General features: G+C 47.4%; 2 protein-coding genes across 5 annotated transcripts in view; one reads left to right on the top strand and one right to left on the bottom strand.

Moving 5' to 3' along the window:
• Positions 1-17,792, bottom strand: part of LOC135916229 (GRAM domain-containing protein 4-like) — a 155,694-nt gene extending 137,902 nt beyond the window's left edge. The window contains exon 1 of the mRNA XM_065449534.2: positions 17,400-17,792. Within this exon, the coding sequence (XP_065305606.1) occupies positions 17,400-17,471 (72 nt within the window). The 5' untranslated portion in view covers positions 17,472-17,792. The remainder of the gene's footprint in view (positions 1-17,399) is intronic.
• LOC135916230 (uncharacterized) overlaps positions 1-20,273 on the top strand; it is a 150,731-nt gene that overhangs the window by 115,351 nt on the left and 15,107 nt on the right. Inside the window, exon 1 of one of the 4 annotated variants that reach the window (XM_065449536.2) lies at positions 19,229-20,266. The exons of 1 other annotated variant lie outside the window; for it this stretch is intronic. The gene's annotated coding sequence lies outside the window, so the exon portion shown is untranslated. Of the gene's footprint in view, positions 1-19,228; positions 20,267-20,273 lie in introns of those variants that run through there. 2 more of the 4 variants (XM_070538792.1, XM_065449539.2) reach the window with 2 other exon arrangements.

The raw sequence follows: 20,273 nt of genomic DNA, 5'->3' as shown, positions 1-20,273 counted from the left end.
CACGACTAAAGGATGGCACGGCGACGTCTGTGACGACGATAACGATGAAACGATGAGGATGACGGCGCGACAACGACGACGACGTGGGCGCTAATAACGAAGACGAAGTAACGATTGCTTCAAGAGGAGAACAACAATAACGAGGACACGTTTACCATGACGGAGGCAACAATAACGAGTACACCACGACTAAAGGATGGCACGGCGACGTCTGTGACGACGATAACGATGAAACGATGAGGATGACGGCGCGACAACGACGACGACGTGGGCGCTAATAACGAAGACGAAGTAACGATTGCTTCAAGAGGAGAACAACAATAACGAGGACACGTTTACCATGACGGAGGCAACAATAACGAGGACACCACGACTAAAGGATGGCACGGCGACGTCTGTGACGACGATAACGATGAAACGATGAGGATGACGGCGCGACAACGACGACGACGTGGGCGCTAATAACGAAGACGAAGTAACGATTGCTTCAAGAGGAGAACAACAATAACGAGGACACGTTTACCATGACGGAGGCAACAATAACGAGTACACCACGACTAAAGGATGGCACGGCGACGTCTGTGACGACGATAACGATGAAACGATGAGGATGACGGCGCGACAACGACGACGACGTGGGCGCTAATAACGAAGACGAAGTAACGATTGCTTCAAGAGGAGAACAACAATAACGAGGACACGTTTACCATGACGGAGGCAACAATAACGAGTACACCACGACTAAAGGATGGCACGGCGACGTCTGTGACGACGATAACGATGAAACGATGAGGATGACGGCGCGACAACGACGACGACGTGGGCGCTAATAACGAAGACGAAGTAACGATTGCTTCAAGAGGAGAACAACAATAACGAGGACACGTTTACCATGACGGAGGCAACAATAACGAGGACACCACGACTAAAGGATGGCACGGCGACGTCTGTGACGACGATAACGATGAAACGATGAGGATGACGGCGCGACAACGACGACGACGTGGGCGCTAATAACGAAGACGAAGTAACGATTGCTTCAAGAGGAGAACAACAATAACGAGGACACGTTTACCATGACGGAGGCAACAATAACGAGTACACCACGACTAAAGGATGGCACGGCGACGTCTGTGACGACGATAACGATGAAACGATGAGGATGACGGCGCGACAACGACGACGACGTGGGCGCTAATAACGAAGACGAAGTAACGATTGCTTCAAGAGGAGAACAACAATAACGAGGACACGTTTACCATGACGGAGGCAACAATAACGAGTACACCACGACTAAAGGATGGCACGGCGACGTCTGTGACGACGATAACGATGAAACGATGAGGATGACGGCGCGACAACGACGACGACGTGGGCGCTAATAACGAAGACGAAGTAACGATTGCTTCAAGAGGAGAACAACAATAACGAGGACACGTTTACCATGACGGAGGCAACAATAACGAGGACACCACGACTAAAGGATGGCACGGCGACGTCTGTGACGACGATAACGATGAAACGATGAGGATGACGGCGCGACAACGACGACGACGTGGGCGCTAATAACGAAGACGAAGTAACGATTGCTTCAAGAGGAGAACAACAATAACGAGGACACGTTTACCATGACGGAGGCAACAATAACGAGGACACCACGACTAAAGGATGGCACGGCGACGTCTGTGACGACGATAACGATGAAACGATGAGGATGACGGCGCGACAACGACGACGACGTGGGCGCTAATAACGAAGACGAAGTAACGATTGCTTCAAGAGGAGAACAACAATAACGAGGACACGTTTACCATGACGGAGGCAACAATAACGAGGACACCACGACTAAAGGATGGCACGGCGACGTCTGTGACGACGATAACGATGAAACGATGAGGATGACGGCGCGACAACGACGACGACGTGGGCGCTAATAACGAAGACGAAGTAACGATTGCTTCAAGAGGAGAACAACAATAACGAGGACACGTTTACCATGACGGAGGCAACAATAACGAGGACACCACGACTAAAGGATGGCACGGCGACGTCTGTGACGACGATAACGATGAAACGATGAGGATGACGGCGCGACAACGACGACGACGTGGGCGCTAATAACGAAGACGAAGTAACGATTGCTTCAAGAGGAGAACAACAATAACGAGGACACGTTTACCATGACGGAGGCAACAACAACGAGGACACCACGACTAAAGGATGGCACGGCGACGTCTGTGACGACGATAACGATGAAACGATGAGGATGACGGCGCGACAACGACGACGACGTGGGCGCTAATAACGAAGACGAAGTAACGATTGCTTCAAGAGGAGAACAACAATAACGAGGACACGTTTACCATGACGGAGGCAACAATAACGAGGACACCATGACTAAAGGATGGCACGGCGACGTCTGTGACGACGATAACGATGAAACGATGAGGATGACGGCGCGACAACGACGACGACGTGGGCGCTAATAACGAAGACGAAGTAACGATTGCTTCAAGAGGAGAACAACAATAACGAGGACACGTTTACCATGACGGAGGCAACAATAACGAGTACACCACGACTAAAGGATGGCACGGCGACGTCTGTGACGACGATAACGATGAAACGATGAGGATGACGGCGCGACAACGACGACGACGTGGGCGCTAATAACGAAGACGAAGTAACGATTGCTTCAAGAGGAGAACAACAATAACGAGGACACGTTTACCATGACGGAGGCAACAATAACGAGGACACCACGACTAAAGGATGGCACGGCGACGTCTGTGACAACGATAACGACGAAACGATGAGGATGACGGCACGACGACACGACGACACGACGACGACAACGTGTGCTCTAAAATAGCGAGGACAAAGTAACGATTGCTTCAAGACGAGAACAACAATAATGAGGACGCGATGACGATGGACAATTAACTAGGACAACGACGAGGACAACAAAAATGGGTGCACGATGACGGCACGACGACAATAAAGTCAATACAATAATAACGACGGCAATATTACGGCGCAACGAAAATGATGCAAACAAGCACGACAAGGACGACAATGATGAGGACGCGGCGACGACACAAGGACGATGGCGACAGTAACGAGGGAACAATGGCAATGATGGTACGACGGCGAGAATAAGGAGGATGATAACAGTATAACGAGTAGACAATGTCGATGGGGGCACGACGACAATATTAACGACGGCACGACGCGCTTCGCACGTCACGGACACAGGATCGGGTCATGGGTGAGGGGGACATTCGTTATCTTTAAGCAAAGTTAAAGCGAAATCGAAAATGTAACAGCAAGAAAAAAAAGGATGCTTGAACCAAAACAAAATGCATCTGCTCGCACCACGTAAATAAAGAAGGAAATCACTAATACAACTTTCCTTTTCTGGAGGCATTTTTCTTCCAGGAAAATACCAGGATAAACAAGGTGATACCTGCGACACGTCGCGACTTCGTAAGCCTGTAAAACTACCCGTTCGATAATAATGACGCATCCATGATCGCTGTGCGCATGTCGCTGCCACGTGGTGCCCGAATGTATATTGCACGCATTCGCCGGGCAAATCCTTCTGCAGCCCCACCAGGCATGGGGACGTTTCGGTTATCCAGTGCCACTCAAGACACGCGTAGGGAAACGCGAACACACATAACAAAGAAACGCACGACTGCAAATGGCGAGTCGAAGGCGCGGGAACGCAGCAATTAAGGGCCGTCTCTGCGCAACGTTATTTGCGTCTTGTAAGACACGCGGGGAAAGTGTCATTCGCGTGCGCGCAAATAATGGCCGAGTATAATGGTTTCAACGGAGCGTCACCGCGCGGCCACCATTCGATGAATATCGCCGCACGAAGCGGCGTGCGAACGCGCGCAGGAAAGCAAAGGGAGTGGCAGCACGCGAGCTGTGCCGGCGTGCTTGCGCATTCGAGTTTCGCATTGGCACTTGTGCTTTCTTTGAAAGGTACACCTCTCTAGAGAGGTGTACCTTTGTAGGTATGCCTATATATACCTATGAGGTATACCAAAGGTATATATAGGTATACCTCTATAGGTATACCTCTATAGGTATACTTATATAGGTATATTTCCATGTAGATATACTTTTATGTAGGTATACTTCTATGTAGGTATACCTATATATAGGTATACCTCTAAACATATATAGGGATACCTTTCTAGAGAGGTATACCTATACCTTTCTCAAATGCTGAGCACGAGGTCGCGGGATCGAATCCCGGTCACAGCGGCCGCATTTCGATGGGGGCGAAATGCGAAAACACACATGTACTTAGATTTAGGTGCACGGTAAAGAACCCCAGGTGGTCGAAATTTTCCGGAGTCCTCCACTACGGCGTGCCTCATAATCAGAAAGTGGTTTTGGGACGTAAAACCCCATAATCTATCCTTTCTCAAAGGTATACCTCTTTATAGAGAGGTATACAGGTATAGAGAGTATAGTGTCGTTTTCTGCATTTATGCGGGAAACGGATTTGGAAAAAGGGGAGTGAAACATGCGCCCCTGGTATGCTACGTTGTACCTGACAAAAGGGGAAAAAGAAAAAAAGAAAGAGAGAAGTTTCAAGGCAATTCAACCTCTATAGGTGGCGTCGATCGAAGACGATATCTTCCTGAGCGAGTGTGAGAGGCGAATGGGGCACATGGCACTCTATCGCACCACCCGTCGCTTGAGGGGAGTAGGACGAGCGTGAGATTGCTCAAAACTTTTTTTAACCGCCCTACCTTCGGGATCGGCCGACATACTTACGCTGCTCTATATTCGGGATCGTAGCACATTTTTTGGACCGCAGGTACCCACACGAACCGCTTTATAATGCACTACCTTCGGGATCGACCCACATTTTTAGACTGCGCTACCTCCACTATCGCTCCACGAAAGAGGCTTGAAAAACATACCGGACACAAAAAACGGGGGGAGGGGGTAACTTGCTAAGAAAGACATTGTCTTTAAAATGTGTTAATGTGCGACGAGTATTGTCAGCCACAATTGTAGTGTCTTTTTAAGCATGAGAAGTTGTTTTTTCACTCGCGTAATAGAGAGTTTTGTCCGGTCTGGCCCAAGTGCTGAGGACCGGCTACGGATGCTGAATGGGTCTAGGCTATCAACATGGGCCCACGGCTACCCGGAATCTGATGGCATCAACAGCTTAGTCTCTTAAATAATGTTTATTCACTCACTCCGGTCTTGATCATCGCTCACGTGTGCCGCCATAATCCTTCTTTGTTGCACGAACAGTAATATTTTCAGATAGTTCCTTGCATTTTACCGCTACGGGCAAATGTATTACAAATGTATTGCAGATGCATTACAAGTATTACAGTGCAACTTAGAAAAGTTTCGTTCTGCTTGCGACGCTATGCTGTTATACAAAGGACAAGAAAGACAGGCCCACAGTCCTTTGTGTAACAGCATAGTGCAGCAAGCTGAACGATGCCATACCGACTAGCCCCAGTCGAAGCTTTATTGAACTTAGCAAAGAAAGAAAAAAGAAGGAAATATAGAAAGAAAGAAAAAAGAAAGAAAGAAAGAAAGAAAGAAAGAAAGAAGCAAACAAACAAACAAACAGAAATCTAATTTATTGGAGGACTCCATATAGCCCTGGTAAAGAGGGTCTCTCTTTTTGATAAGACACATTTATATCACTTCCAAAAATAGATACCCCTGGTACTAAACATTCAAAATGCATTCAACGCGTTAGATGCGACTCCATATTTTATACGTATACTTAACAAAAATAATATGCACTCCCACAATCTGACCAAAAATAGGACCCAGCAATGGCAGAACAAAAGCAGTTTCCTCCCGGCCCCATTTAGATTGACGGACAAATCCGCCCCGTTTTTTTATTCCCGGCGGAGCTACTTTGCAGGCGGATGCTCGTGCCAGCGTTCGATGTGTTTACGGAAGTGGGCGCGCGCCTTCAAAATTTTGACATCGATTTTACCAACTATAATACAGACAACAAATAAATCTGTCCGAAGAATACCGGTGCGATACGTGCTTTCATGTGCAGGCTTCTGCTTACGTGTTTGCTTTCCTACGTGCGAACATGCATTACCTTTTTCATTGTTATTTTTCTTTAATTTCATAATGCACCTTCTCATGCAGTAGTGTATGAGGAATTCGGTTATATAGGTTAAAATCGTCAGTTCTCATAAATGTATATCTATCTATCTATCTATCTATCTATCTATCTATCTATCTATCTATCTATCTATCTATCTATCTATCTATCTATCTATCTATCTATCTATCTATCTATCTATCTATCTATCTATCTATCTATCTATCTATCTATCTATCTATCTATCTATCTATCTATCTATCTATCTATCTATCTATCTATCTATCTATCTATCTATCTATCTATCTATCTATCTATCTATCTATCTATCTATCTATCTATCTATCTATCTATCTATCTATCTGTCTGTCTGTCTGTCTGTCTGTCTGTCTGTCTGTCTGTCTGTCTGTCTGTCTGTCTGTCTGTCTGTCTGTCTGTCTGTCTGTCTGTCTGTCTGTATATATATATATATATATATATATATATATATATATATATCCGCTTTGTCCTGGGACCCGGCCAAAGCGCACTTCAGACTAATCATCCGGGCAAGAGTCGACAGTATACTCAGCACGTGTGACAGATTATTAAACGTTAAATGTGCGCAGACTGAAAGCGCGTCTGCAACAATTATTACTTCAGTTTTTGGTGGACTTAGTTTTCGGATGACCAGCATAATTGCCAAAAATTCAGAAAGACAAACGCAAACCGCATGAACTCCTTCTTCATCATCGTTATCTTATGACTGCATGATTTTAAGCCTCTTTGCAAGCCACGTTACACACATCATTCGCATTCCCATTCTGTCACTGACGACAGACTGTCACTTTCTTAGTGTTCTGTGGTCACATTTGGGCCCTTGAACCATTATGCATCACACGCATAACGTCGTCGTCATGGTCATATAGGGCGGCACAATATTCAGCCTCTTCAATGCAGCCATTTTAGCCATATTACACACACTGTGTTCCGGCCGTCCTATCATTGATGACAGATCGTCACTCGGTGTTCTTCGGTCACGTTTGCGCTATCGCGTCGCTAAACTACACGCGTCACCATCGTCATCGCCACCATCTCACGAGTGCGCAATTTTAGGCCTCTTTGCAGCACTCCCTCCCCCTCCCCCGCCCACCACCATTACGTACGTTCTCTCTCTCTCTCTCTCTCTCTCTCTCTCTCGCATTCCGCTCCGTCACAGATGAGACTGTAGCGTTCTCAGCGTTGCGCGCCCTTCTTTGTGACCTCTTGTGATTAGACAGCCCACATCGACGTTCTGTTTGCTGCGCTATACTGGTAGTGACTGCGGAACCGGATCATGAGACAGAAATAATCAGAAGAATAAGAATGGGCTGGGGTGCGTTTGGCAGGCATTCTCAGATCATGAACAGCAGGTTGCCATTATCCCTCAAGAGAAAAGTATATAATAGCTGTGTCTTACCAGTGCTCACCTACGGGGCAGAAACCTGGAGGCTTACGAAAAGGGTTCTACTCAAATTGAGGACGACGCAACGAGCTATGGAAAGAAGAATGATAGGTGTAACGTTAAGAGATAAGAAAAGATCAGGTTGGGTGAGGGAACAAACGCGAGTTAATGACATCTTAGTTGAAATCAAGAAAAAGAAATGGGCATGGGCAGGACATGTAATGAGGAGGGAAGATAACCGATGGTCATTAAGGGTTACGGACTGGATTCCAAGGGAAGGGAAGCGTAGCAAGGGACGGCAGAAAGTTAGGTGGGCGGATGAGATTAAGAAATTTGCAGGGACGGCATGGCCACAATTAGTACATGACCGGTGTTGTTGGAGAAATATGGGAGAGGCCTTTGCCCTGCAGTGGGCGTAACCAGGCTGATGATGATGATGATGATGACTGATGCTCAAAGGACAGAAAAAGCAAAAAAAAAACCCATACACGCATGGGTGCAATTGCGCACATGTTTGTCAGTTTCTATTTTCTTTTTAGTCCTTTGTGTAAGAGTATAGCGCAGTAAATGTAACGATGTCATACCAACAAGCCCTAGTGGAAGTCTTATTTCAGACCGCATCATCATTACCATCATAACCGACTACACGAGCTTTCCCTCGCTTTCTGTGATCTCGAGGTTTGCGTCATCAGAGTGCTCGCAAGCCGATCCCAGTCGTTTTTTTTTTCGTGTTGCTTTCTTTCTTTTTCTTTTTTTTTGAATTTGGGCCCTCGATGACATTCAGCACGTGATCAATAATGACAAAGCAGCAACACATCTGAGCAGGAATAAGAAAGAAAGAAAAAGAAAGAGGGAAAGACGATGAAAGTAAACGTAACGAGGAGGACCCGGCGATGCTCACGAAAGCTGAGAAGATGAGATCATAATACGCCCACTGTCCTTCGGCCCTGTCTTTCATTTCCCCCCCCCCCCCCCCCAAACTTCTGTCCAGCTCCTCCATAGGCTGTCTTTCACACTGGCGTTATTGTGCGGTCACAGTAGAGGGCGCCCCGACTTTACACAGACCCCAAAAGAAATGATAATAATAAGGGAGGAGAGATAGGCAGAGAGAAAAGAGAGAGAGAGAGGCGGTACAACAAGGACGGGGTGTGGACGATGAGAGGGGGATGGTGGAGGAAGTGAGGGAGCGGCATGTATTATCCGTGAGCAGCCATGTGTATATACAGTACGACACGGGTGGATGTGGCTCGCATGCATTGTGGCCGGCAGTGACTCGAACACGCGTCCTTAAGGCACGTAGACGCATAGCACGCCACGAGGAAGTGAGTCCCCGACGAACGAAACGGCCGTGTTTCTTTGCTCGTTGCCTTGCGTGTTCCTTTTTCTTGTTCTTTCGGGCCAGCGCTCGCCGATTAGTTGGCCAACCGTATCCGAAACACACGAACGAAAAGAAAAGAAAAAAAGAAATGAGAATAATATTAACCAGAAATACAAAAACGTGGTGTAAAAGAGGAAGGGAATATCGGACGCGTGTGCCAATCACTTTTGCTCGGTTCTTTCTTGTTGCCTTGCCCGTTGTCTTTCTTTCTTTCTTTCTTTCTTTCTTTCTTTCTTTCTTTCTTTTCCTTGTTGGACACGTACTTGTGTGGAGACGTCAAATCGGAGAGGAGGAAACAATAAATGAAGAGAGAGAGAGAGAAAGAACGAGGAAACCAAGGAAGTCGTGAGCAATAGCTGCTGCTGCTGTTTCTGCTGCTTCTACTGGTATTGAACAACGTGATCCATCTTGCGGAAAACGCGGGGTAAACCGCGCGCGTCATTCTGGGTCTGTGCGCGCTGCCGACGCCCCTAATGGTCGGATCGAATAGTTAATATATGCACACGCGCGTTGGGAAACCGGCTATACATAACTACTTCCCGGCCGACTCCCGAAAGCAATATGCGAAGGTTAAACGGCGCGAGTATGTATTGCATTGTTACGTGATGCATGTGCTGACGGTTTTCTGGTCGGCACGGTATATTACGCGACCGCCTTTGCGTTCCACCGATGTGCGACCACCGCGGCAGGGACGCGAACCCGCGACTTCGCGCTCGGCAGCGCAACGCGACTCTGTAAGCGGCTGTGTTGACCGGCATTCAATGCTTGCACCCCTTCTCTTGCCATCGTCATCCTCTATTCCCTTTTCGTTCCCTTTCTGTTTTCCTTTTTCCGTATACGCACAGCAGAGTAGGTTAGCGCACATTACCCCTCAGGCCGACCTCCGCTACCTTTCTACAAATAAAATTCCAAATCCTCGTCGAACACCGCCATTGTGGTGGTAGCACATTAGCAAATCACTTCTGTGCAATTACACAAGGTCTCGAGGACGTTTCACGAAAGAAAAAAAAAAGCAAGTCGTAGTTTCGTTCGAAAGCGGAAACATGTTGAGAACGATAGCAAAGTGTCAGGCAACTACACGAATCAAGATTCGCATATATAGGTTTTGTCGGCCGTATAACCCGTTTTCACCATGCTTGATCACGTGCTCACGCCTCCATTGCTTACCTGCAGCTGCCTCCGTGCTTACAGCGGATGTGCGTGACGCCTCTGGGTGCGGCTCGGTAAACCTCTGTTTCGGCGGATATCGTAGACGGTGACTGGGCGGATGAGACGAAGCTTTGGCCGCAGCTTCAGAGGACATGGAAGCGCTTTCGGAGCTCATTACGTCTTGTGCAAACTGCGCGAGCAGCGTATACATATACAGTGCTTGTACTTGAAGCGGGGCTAGAAATGTATTCCAAGCTGCACAAAGTTTCCGTTTATGAATTTAATCGAGATCAGTGTGTTTTCATCTTCGTTCTTTAGATGGCAAATACTTCGAAGCAGCGGCTTGACATATTTCTGACTCATTAAGGTTCGTGGGTGCGGTGACTATCTGATTGTTTATTTTCTGCCTAATCGTTCGCAGGTGTGCTCAGTTGAGATAAGCTTAATGTTCTTGCTTCGCGCAAGGGCTTGGAACGTAGATATTCTGTGCTTTGTAATAGCTTGTAGCAATGACGTACTATCGCTAGTCACTGGCCTACTCTATGAATCGTCACAAAACGGTCACTTTCGAACATTTGTATAACGTCAGTGTAGTCGGCGACACTCATACTTCGGCGCACTGATTCAAAGGTGCGCCAATTCGCTTATTCTCAATACGTTGTCGATAGAGTGGGCATGTGCTTGCGTGTGAGGTGGTGTGCATTTGTGCAGATGACTGCACGAGAAACTTGCTATGCCAGTAAGCGGAGCTACTCCCTTTGTCTCTGTGTGTCGAGCAGTACTCACTCTTGCCGACGTGCAGCGGTGTTGAAATTATTTCTTTGGAGGTGAGCTATACAACTCTGGTGGATAAGTGTTGTTGTTTTTTTAACTGCTAGGCGCCGGCAGCGTACATGTAGTGCATACGTAGCAGCGGTCCACGAACTTGGCCTCACAGACTCATTGCATTGGTTGATATGCAAGTCACATCTGTTGCGACCAACTAATGCACACGTCTTTCCTCTACAGTTCCACATTTTACAGCATGGATAGATCACAATGCGTTACCGAACAACCAGTTGCATTTATGACAGCTTATCGCACAGTAGCAAGGCAGAATCGGTACGATGGTTTAGAGAGAGAGAGAGAGAAAATAATGCAGAGAAAGGCAGGGAGGTTAACCACAGGTAGTTCCGGTTGGCTACCCTGCGCAAGGGGAAGGGTTAAGCGGGATAAGAAGAGAAACAGATTGGAAGGGGGAGACAGAAAGAAAGCGAGACAAGCAAGAAAAAAGCGCGTGCACTACAGAGCGGTAGGGGGCGGCATTCTTAGAGTCTGTCGTGAAGCCCCGTAGTTACCATACTACAACCATACTACAATGGTTTTAGTATTCGTGAGCTTTTGCTGAGGCAACGTGCCGCGCGCAGCCGCCAGTGCCACCTAATTCCTCTAGAGCGAAATGCTTCGCGAAAAGGGTCAGCAAGTTGCAATAAGCATAGCGTCACCCTTTCACAGGCAAACATGAACAGAATCAGTCGATGACCATGAACACTAGCATGTCAAAACCTTGGCCTGATGAGTTTGGCAGGCATTCTCAGATCATGAGCAGCAGGTTGCCATTATCCCTCAAGAGAAAAGTATATAATAGCTGTGTCTTACCAGTACTCACCTACGGGGCATAAACGTGGAGGCTTACGAAAAGGGTTCTACTTAAATTGAGGACGACGCAACGAGCTATGGAAAGAAGACTGATAAGTGTAACGTTAAGGGATAAGAAAAGAGCAGATTGGGTGAGGGAACAAACGCGAGTTAATGACATCTTAGTTGAAATCAAGAAAAAGAAATGGGCATGGGCAGGACATGTAATGAGGAGGGAAGATAACCGATGGTCATTAAGGGTTACGGACTGGATCCCAAGGGAAGGGAAGCGTAGCAGGGGGCGGCAGAAAGTTAGGTGGGCGGATGAGATTAAGAAGTTTGCAGGCACGGCATGGCCACAATTAGTACATGACTGGGGTTGTTGGAGAAGTATGGGAGATGCCTGTGCCCTGCAGTGGGCGTAAGCAGGCTGATGATGATGATGATAGGGAGCACAGACGGAAGGGAGGGGCAGCTTCTGGTGTTTCTCGCTTCCACGCGTCTCCGAAACGTCATGTGTAGCGCAGGACTACAGCGCACGTGAAGCGACCGTCCATCTCGGCTCGCCCTGCATTTGCACCCGCAGGAGATTGCCTCCAAGATAGCAGCCACGGCCGGGCTAGCGGAGGAGACGCGCGCTCACCTGCACCCCCCCCCCCCTCCTCTCTAGCGCGAATGATACCGGTACTGCGCGTTCGCATCCCTTGGCCCGCATCAAGTCACCGTGCTTCTGGGCTCCCACACGCATACTCTCCCTCGCACGCACAACATACGGTGCGCGATAGTATCTTATCGCATGCGTTTGGACTTGATACGGAACCTCATGGTGAGTCCATATAATTGTTATCGCAATAAAAAAAAATGCCATCCACTCGAGATTAAAGGCGAAGCTATAAGCGAAACCCCGTACATGCTCCAGAGAAAGGAATTTTGCAGTTGAAATTTGTCTAGCTGGTGCTGGGAACGAATCCGGTAGCAAAGCATTTCAACGTGGTTCAGTCGGTGTTAACCGTTTGAGATAACAAGAAGTCTGCTAGCAGATGACAGCATCAGACGGAAATGATCGACGACTGGAAGCGTGGGAAACAGCGATCATGGCATGTCGGATTTGCATCCCCGTGCTGTATGCACTCGGATGGATGACAATATAGTTCTTGTTGTGTTGAGTGTTCATCGCCGCGTATATCATAATCATCTCCTCCAGCATATCATTAAAGCTTGTACCTCATCTCTCTCTCTCTCGTTAGTCTACTTTGCACATTGGAAAACGGCAGAATCTATGTCGTCCTTGGCGTACTCCCAAAGGATTTGCTCGAGGAAAAACCTGGGAATCGAACTGTTCTTCGAGTTGTGCGTTGAAGGCCATGAGCTTTGTGTTTAAAGGAAAGAGGAAATAGAATGGAAGGAAAGACAGCATGTACGCCATTGCCACAGCATGTACGCCATTGCCGAGATCCGAAACAACAACTTTCGCGTACTTTATCCCCATGTAAACTCTTGTTATAGCGAAGTCATTGGTACAGGAAATGGACTTCGTTATGGGCGATACTTCGCTAGAAGCGGAGAAGCCCTAATAGAGCCATAGTTACGAAGGACGTAAACTCCAATCGTGCGGGCCGGAGCTGGCTCGATAGCGAGGACATGGCAGAGAAAGAGAGAAAAGGGAAACGAAGGAAAGGCAGGGAGGGTCAACCAGACACACATCCTGTTCGCTACCCTCTACGTAGCGGAAATGGGGTTGAGGAATGGAAATATAGAAGGAAATCAAGGAGAGAGAGAGAGAGATAGAATAAACATTTTCATTCGGTGAATGCAGCTTTGGAGAGGCGTCCTCATTCCAGAATGCCTTGAGCTCGGGCCACGTCCTGGGCCCTCGCAATCAGCCCTTGCTGATCCTCGAGGTCGGAGCTGGCCAAGGCTCTCTCCCAAAGCTCGTTAGTGGGGTAAGGGTTTGGAGGATTTAATGGTGCCGCTCTGCAACCCCCTACTATGTGCCTGAGGGACCCGGGCTCTGCGCAGAAGCGGCATTGCGGAGAGAATTGTGTAGGGGCTATCAGGTGATTTCTGGTTGGGTGGGGGAATGTATTAACCTGTAGAGCTCGGAGGAATCGCTCCTGCTCTCTAGGTAGTGACTTGTGTGGGGGTGCATATGTTCTGCGGGTTAGCTTGTAGTGTTGTGCGATGTCTTGGTACGAGACTAGAGGGTGCACGCGTTAGACAGCCTGGATTCAAGATCCTTGTTAGTGGCAAAAGTACTTAGACCGTTGTCACGTGCCGAGAAATCAAGAGAAATAAAGAAATCAAGGAGCGAAGACATTGAGGGCGTCGCTTCGTCCGGACGCGCACGTCAAAATTAGTCGCTCACTGACGTGTGTCGACTTCACGAACTGCAGCAAGGCGTCCCATCGCTTCCTGGGGCTTTGAGGCACGTGACAACGGTCCAAGTATTTTTGCCACTAACAAGGATCTTGAATCCAGGTTGTCTAACGCGGTGCAGAGTTTAGAAGGAGCACCTCGCGGTTGTCATAGGGAGTTACAAATGGAGACGAGGTGCTCGATAGACTCTATAGACGTCAGCAGCGTTGCTGTCTCGGTTGTGGCTGTAGGTGTGGCATTCACAAATACCCTTTCGTTCTTCGTTGGGATGAGTGACACGCTTCCGTGCAACAGTTGAGGATGCGGTACATTCCGTGGTGGGAACAATTTATACACGACAGTGGCAAAATTCTGCTGACGCCCATGAGGGTGCAGATGCTTCGTCTGTCGGTTAAGCATCACGCGTGGTGCAAACTGGTGCCGAGGAGTGGCCGTCACGCTACCGCAGTTCGTATCGTGACCGGAGTTGGTACTCGGTACCACTCTTTGTCATTTCTCTGTTGGTACACCGTGGAAAAAAAAAAATACGCGAAGAGCCATCCGGGGTGTGCTGCACCGAGCGGTTCCCGTGCAAATTTCGCACTTCGTGCTAAGCTGGGTCCGGTGCCTCTCTGCACTTCAAATATTCCGGTCTACAAAACGCATGCGCTGCGATCAATACCTCTCCCCACCCCTCCACCCCCACCCCAAAAGAAAATCGAATAAAGCGACATTTCGAGTGGCGCGATATCGTTACACTGAGGTGTTACTGCGTTATCTGTCTGCAAATACTGTCAGCCCTGTGCCGGGTTCTTGCACGAGTGGATAACAGTGGAAGCAGCACCAAGAAAATTAGTGAGTGTAAACTCAGTAATCATGAGCACCAACTCAAAATTCCATTTATTTATTTATTTATTTATTTGTACTAGATTGTAAATGTTGGCAACAAGCAAAAAATAATTAAATTCTGGGGTTTAAACACGATCTGATTACGAGGAACGCCGTAGTATAGTAACCTCCGCATTTATTTTCACACGGAGACTGACCGGAACACTAAAATGGTGGTAAGGATAAACACCCTACCAATACAGAATACCAAATGAATACCTTTCAGGTGGAAGGTCACTTGAAAAAAAAATGAGTTGCTGGTGCATGTAAAACCCCATAATTTTAGAGTTGCTGCTGAAATCATGGGTTCGGCATTCCGATACAACACGCGTGTTTTCCACAGGCTGTGCATTCAGATGAGTATCAAATCATGTCGAAGTGTAAGGATAAGCACTTTACCAATACAGAATACCAACTGAATACCTTCCAGGTGGAAGATCACATGAACAAAGTGAGTTGCTGATGAAATTATGGGTTTGGCATTTCGACATACAACATGCGCGTTTTCCGCAAGCTGTGCATTCCATGGGTGAGTATACATACATGTCAAAGTGTACATCGCCACAACTGTTTGGCACCAGATGTCTCACGGAATGAGAATTTAAATCGAAGTATTCGTTAAGAGTTCCTTGAAGCGCATCCCAAAACAAAATAGCACCTCTGCCGCAAATAAAACCATGTTCTTTTGTGTCAGGCACGTCACACAAGCGCGACAATTAATGGACGTCACGAAATTGTCTCTCGAACGTAGCCAGGTCCTGACAGGCAAGGCTTCAGAATGTAACTTTAAAAAATATTTTTTCTTTTTTCCTTTTTCTTTTAGATAGAGGCAGAGGCATTTTACGCACACGAGCTAGCACATTCTGTCCTGGCAGGCGAATGTATTTTGTGCGGTAAAGTGGTGGCGGGAACAGCAACGATGTTAAATCTCTGTAAAGGTGTTTTCACGATGCACGGGCCAAATATTAATTTGAAAACCTTGCTGTTGGAGAACGAACCGAGAAGTACGCTTCACGTACGAACCCGCAAGGACATGGTCGCAAAGAAAAAAATTTCATGAAACCGCCACGTTAGGTAAAACATTCCTCAGGTTGACCTGTAAGAAAGCTCCAACTGTAAGATGAGGACTGACACACACACACGCACAAATGAAGTATAGTGAGATGCCAATTGCCACGCATACACACGTACTAAGCCCAGCCCACCTGCACTAGCCGGCCTGAAAATATTATCTCGTCTCATGGCTTCATAACTTGGTGACCACATGAAAGTCGCAGTGAAAACGTTGAAGGTGTGATATGGCACAACGGAGCACTTGTAATACATAGAAAAGCTTTTGTTGCCATGATCATGTTGCATGCCTCAGCTTTACCGAAAATTGAATGGTTGTCCGGTACAAAGGATTTAACGTGACCTTGTGATGTTCAAGGGCCGGAACTTCATCTTTCCAACAGTGTGCACTTAATTTGTGTGCATTTATGGAACGCCGCGGTATATTTTGGGGCACCGCCGACCACGCTATATTCCAGTGAATGGAGTGTAGATGTAGAACACCATGGCTTGAACCGCAGAGGGTTTTGAACGAACGGTGTTGCATAACAGTGGTGGTAGCTTGGTCAGAGACGCTGAAACTCTCCGGGCGGGGGTTGCGTGTCACTCATCTACGAAACTACCATTTCGCAACGCAATGTTTTGTGCACGTGGTGAGGCATAGTCGGTACATTGCTTTGCAGCAGACGTGGATTCTGCGCAGAATCAGGGTCTATCTAGTTGAAAACCATCGAGCATTGTATTTACAAGCCATTAACAAAAGAAAAAGAAATAAAAGCATAATAACGGTATCCAGCAATTGACATCTGTAGAACGTTACAAAAGATAATTCGTTAAATCACTGCGAAAGGAAAGCAGAACCCGAATCCCTTTTTAAAAGCCTTTCTGTGCATACAGATATGAATGGCTGATTTGAATGGCGTCTATGCATAAGTGCGAGCCATTTAGAAATTTTAGAAAGGACTGAACTGTGTTTTTATAATAAACGCATATGAAATACAGAGGAGACGGGTGTCGAGTGCGACGTGCGATCGCCCTCGACACCGTAGGCTGCTTATTCACGTAGCGTAAACGCAGACCCCCTTTTTCCATTCTGCGCATTTACATTAAAGACCTCGCGCTTGTAATTACTATGTGACGTCACACCGTCCCGTGCGGAGCACGGACGTCCGCTACGCGATTTCGACCTCAATTCCCTCCAAGGCCACGCACCGAGTGTCGCACGCGAAAATTAAGTAGCAGAAGAAAAGAAGGGACAATGCTCGGGCATCTTAGCTGGCGAAATTAGAGTGGTTCCCCCTAGACAATGGTTTTGCGATTACCGGCCACCGAGGTTCCCACCGGCAGGGCTCCTAAGAGTGGAGACTCTCTGCGCGACTTAATGGCGAGATAATTATGATAGGCAGATATAAGTATGCGACTTCTACCTTGTCCGCTCTTCGGAAGAGTCTCGGCGACAGTGCGCGCATCCCGAAGCGCTTGGAAGGCTGCGCCGACATGAAGAACGCCGCAAGGCACTTGTTGTGTGTCGTCTGCTCTCGGCTCTCCGACCGTCGTCTGCTACCGCTGGTGGCCCGATTTCGTATCCAGCAGCTAGCTCGGCCGTCGTCGTCCGTTCTGCTATACAGCTACGGCAAACTCACTCACAACCGAGCGTCCGGCGAGCGCTTCACGCACCAAACACAACTCACACGCTCTCACTGCTGTCGATCAAGGAGGCACTTTGTTCCTGAATGTCGTCGTCGATTAGGCCCCGGAAAATAAACGCTTTCAAAAGGCGCGTCGCACGCGGTTCGCCGCATTCAGCTTGCATGCACGGCTCAGACGAGAGGGAGGCGCGGCGTTTCTCTCTCTCTCTCTCTCTCCTAGCCGCCATTGCCCGACGCGGCGACGTCACAAGAAAGCGCGAGCCCTCTTGGGCTTGCGTTCTCTTCGCCTTTCCTCCACGAATCTAACGTCTCTTTCTCCCTTCAAGGTCGACCGGCGCCACAGCGGAGCAGCGGGATGGCCGGAATTGATGAAGGCACTATTCTTGTTGTTTTCCTTAGTTTCCTTTCTTTTTTTCGCGTTTATTCCCATTCTACTTTGTCCACAGTGGAGCGGACAAGGCTTGTCGTGGACTCGTTGTAGTAGGTGCCGTGCGCAGAGTGTGATGGGCGCTGTCGCGTCCTTGTAGTGTACAAGCCGCGACACTTTTGATCGATGGCTGAGGGCGGGAAATACACATGACATGTCCACCGTTACCTCGTTCGTGTTTTTCGAGTGTTACACATTCGTTCTTTAACGGCTTTTGCTCCGAGCGTCGTATATCGATGAAGCCTGCCTAAGCTTTCTTCTCCACACTGACAGCTGTGTCATTTTTTATGTGAGCTCACTGCATGTCTTCCGACGAGTTGCTTTCATATTGCCCAATCACTCATCCGGATAAGTGAAAGTCGCAGTTGTGTAGATTTGCTTAAAGGGACCGAAAAAATAATATGGAACACCTACCAAACAGCAAAATATAGTCTCGGGCCTATTATTAGCAACGTTTACCAATGCTTGACGTTTTTCTTTTTCTCTCTCTTCCTTTTTCTCTCCCGCATTTCGAGGCTTACTATACTGGACCGCACGTTTCTCGGCGCGCTGTAGGGTTTTGTTCTTCACGAAGATAGTCAAGAATAATAATCGTGTACGCGTTTGTAAACTTACGCATTGTTTCCACCACTAGTTAATTTATTTCATATATAGTTTGTATAGATCTATTGCTTCGAACATCCAGAAGATCTTCATCACCATGACTAGAATGGTACGAGTGTAGTCTACACGAGTCACCGTTCGACTGAATTATTCGCATGATGCTATAAGGATAAGGATTGCATCGGAATCTCAACTGGGGTATCTACGATTACAATTATACATTGTGTCGTGATATTGTTTGGCATCGTGGTTGGCAGTGAGACTAACACTTCATGTATCTTATTGTGTCCATATATGTATTATATATGGGTTCGTGGTTCACGGATGCCATGGCTATCTAGTACGCTATAGCCCTGGCGATATGCAGCAGGCTAAATTCTGAGCTTAACATTTTTTTCAGCCAGATTTAGCTTGATTTATGTTACGCTTACTCATGTTTATTCCTCCATTCTCCAAGTTTTGTTTCCTACCTATACTAACACCGGTGTCATACGGCGCATACGGCGCACTTTCGATCGCAATCGTACCCGATCGGTATTGACTTTATCGGTCGCGATTGGCTCTGTTTTTGCGCGAACTGCGGGAGGGAGCCAATTGCGGTCGAGAATTCATCGGGCTCGATCGCGATTGGACCCAATGGACCACAGATATCCAGTGGATATCCGATTTAGATCCGAACGTCCACGTCCGGAAAACAATATCCGTGGTACGAACAGGGGACCTAGTTCTTGGGACGTAACATAATGTCCGCATACTTTGATACGGTGGACGTCCAGAGGATGTTTGTTTATGGATTGACCAGCGGTGTACGTCCCCCGGATGTCCGCCTAGGAATGCCTTGCAACGTCCATTGATTTATGCCCTGGACATAAGCATGCACAGATGCGAAGCTACAGGCGATGGTTACGATGATTTAATTCAATATTTATATCTCCCAAATCGAGCTATATATATATACCGCCGCCATAATATTAATCTCCTAGGTAGAACACTCGGGAAAAGACGAAATTCGCTGATTCACTAATTTTTTATTTAAGAACCCGGACTTTGAACACGGGCTAAAGAAAATCTGACCTAGCACTTGCGTGCGGATTTTTACCTTCATGTGCGGCCTCGCGCACCGTCCACAGTGTGGAGTACAAGGGCATCATTCTATAAAAAATAGTATGCTATAGTCCACGCGTTTATTCTGTTCTGTTCTGAGCAAATGAATGTTTGTATTGTTAACAAAACCGATGTTCCTGTTCTATTCACCAAGCCGTACCGTCGTACTAGAACTGTTTTTCATTCTATTTCAGCAACATGAATTATGCGCATTTGTATTCTGCTCAAACTACTAAAATTTTTTGAAGGTATTTTGAATATTTAATAGGCTTTGTGGCATTTCGGTTTCAGTAGTTTACGTTACTCTTTTGTAATATGCACCTTCAATCGTCATAGTCATCAATGTGTGTGAAAAGCGACGAACGTGCCCCATTCGTGCCCCGTCACTAAACGTGCGCGCCGATTCGCTGGCTTCTGCGGGTGCCGTGGCGCGTTTTATATTATTGAATGCAGGTGCCTTTCTCGCGCGCCTTTCAAGTGACGCACTGCGACCTTGCACTTTGGAAACGCGGTGAGAG

Source organism: Dermacentor albipictus, chromosome 5, assembly GCF_038994185.2.
Source record: "Dermacentor albipictus isolate Rhodes 1998 colony chromosome 5, USDA_Dalb.pri_finalv2, whole genome shotgun sequence".
In the NCBI taxonomy this organism is placed as follows: domain Eukaryota; kingdom Metazoa; phylum Arthropoda; class Arachnida; order Ixodida; family Ixodidae; genus Dermacentor; species Dermacentor albipictus.
Note: the sequence above shows the minus strand (reverse complement) of the source record. Positions and strands in the feature narration are given on the sequence as shown.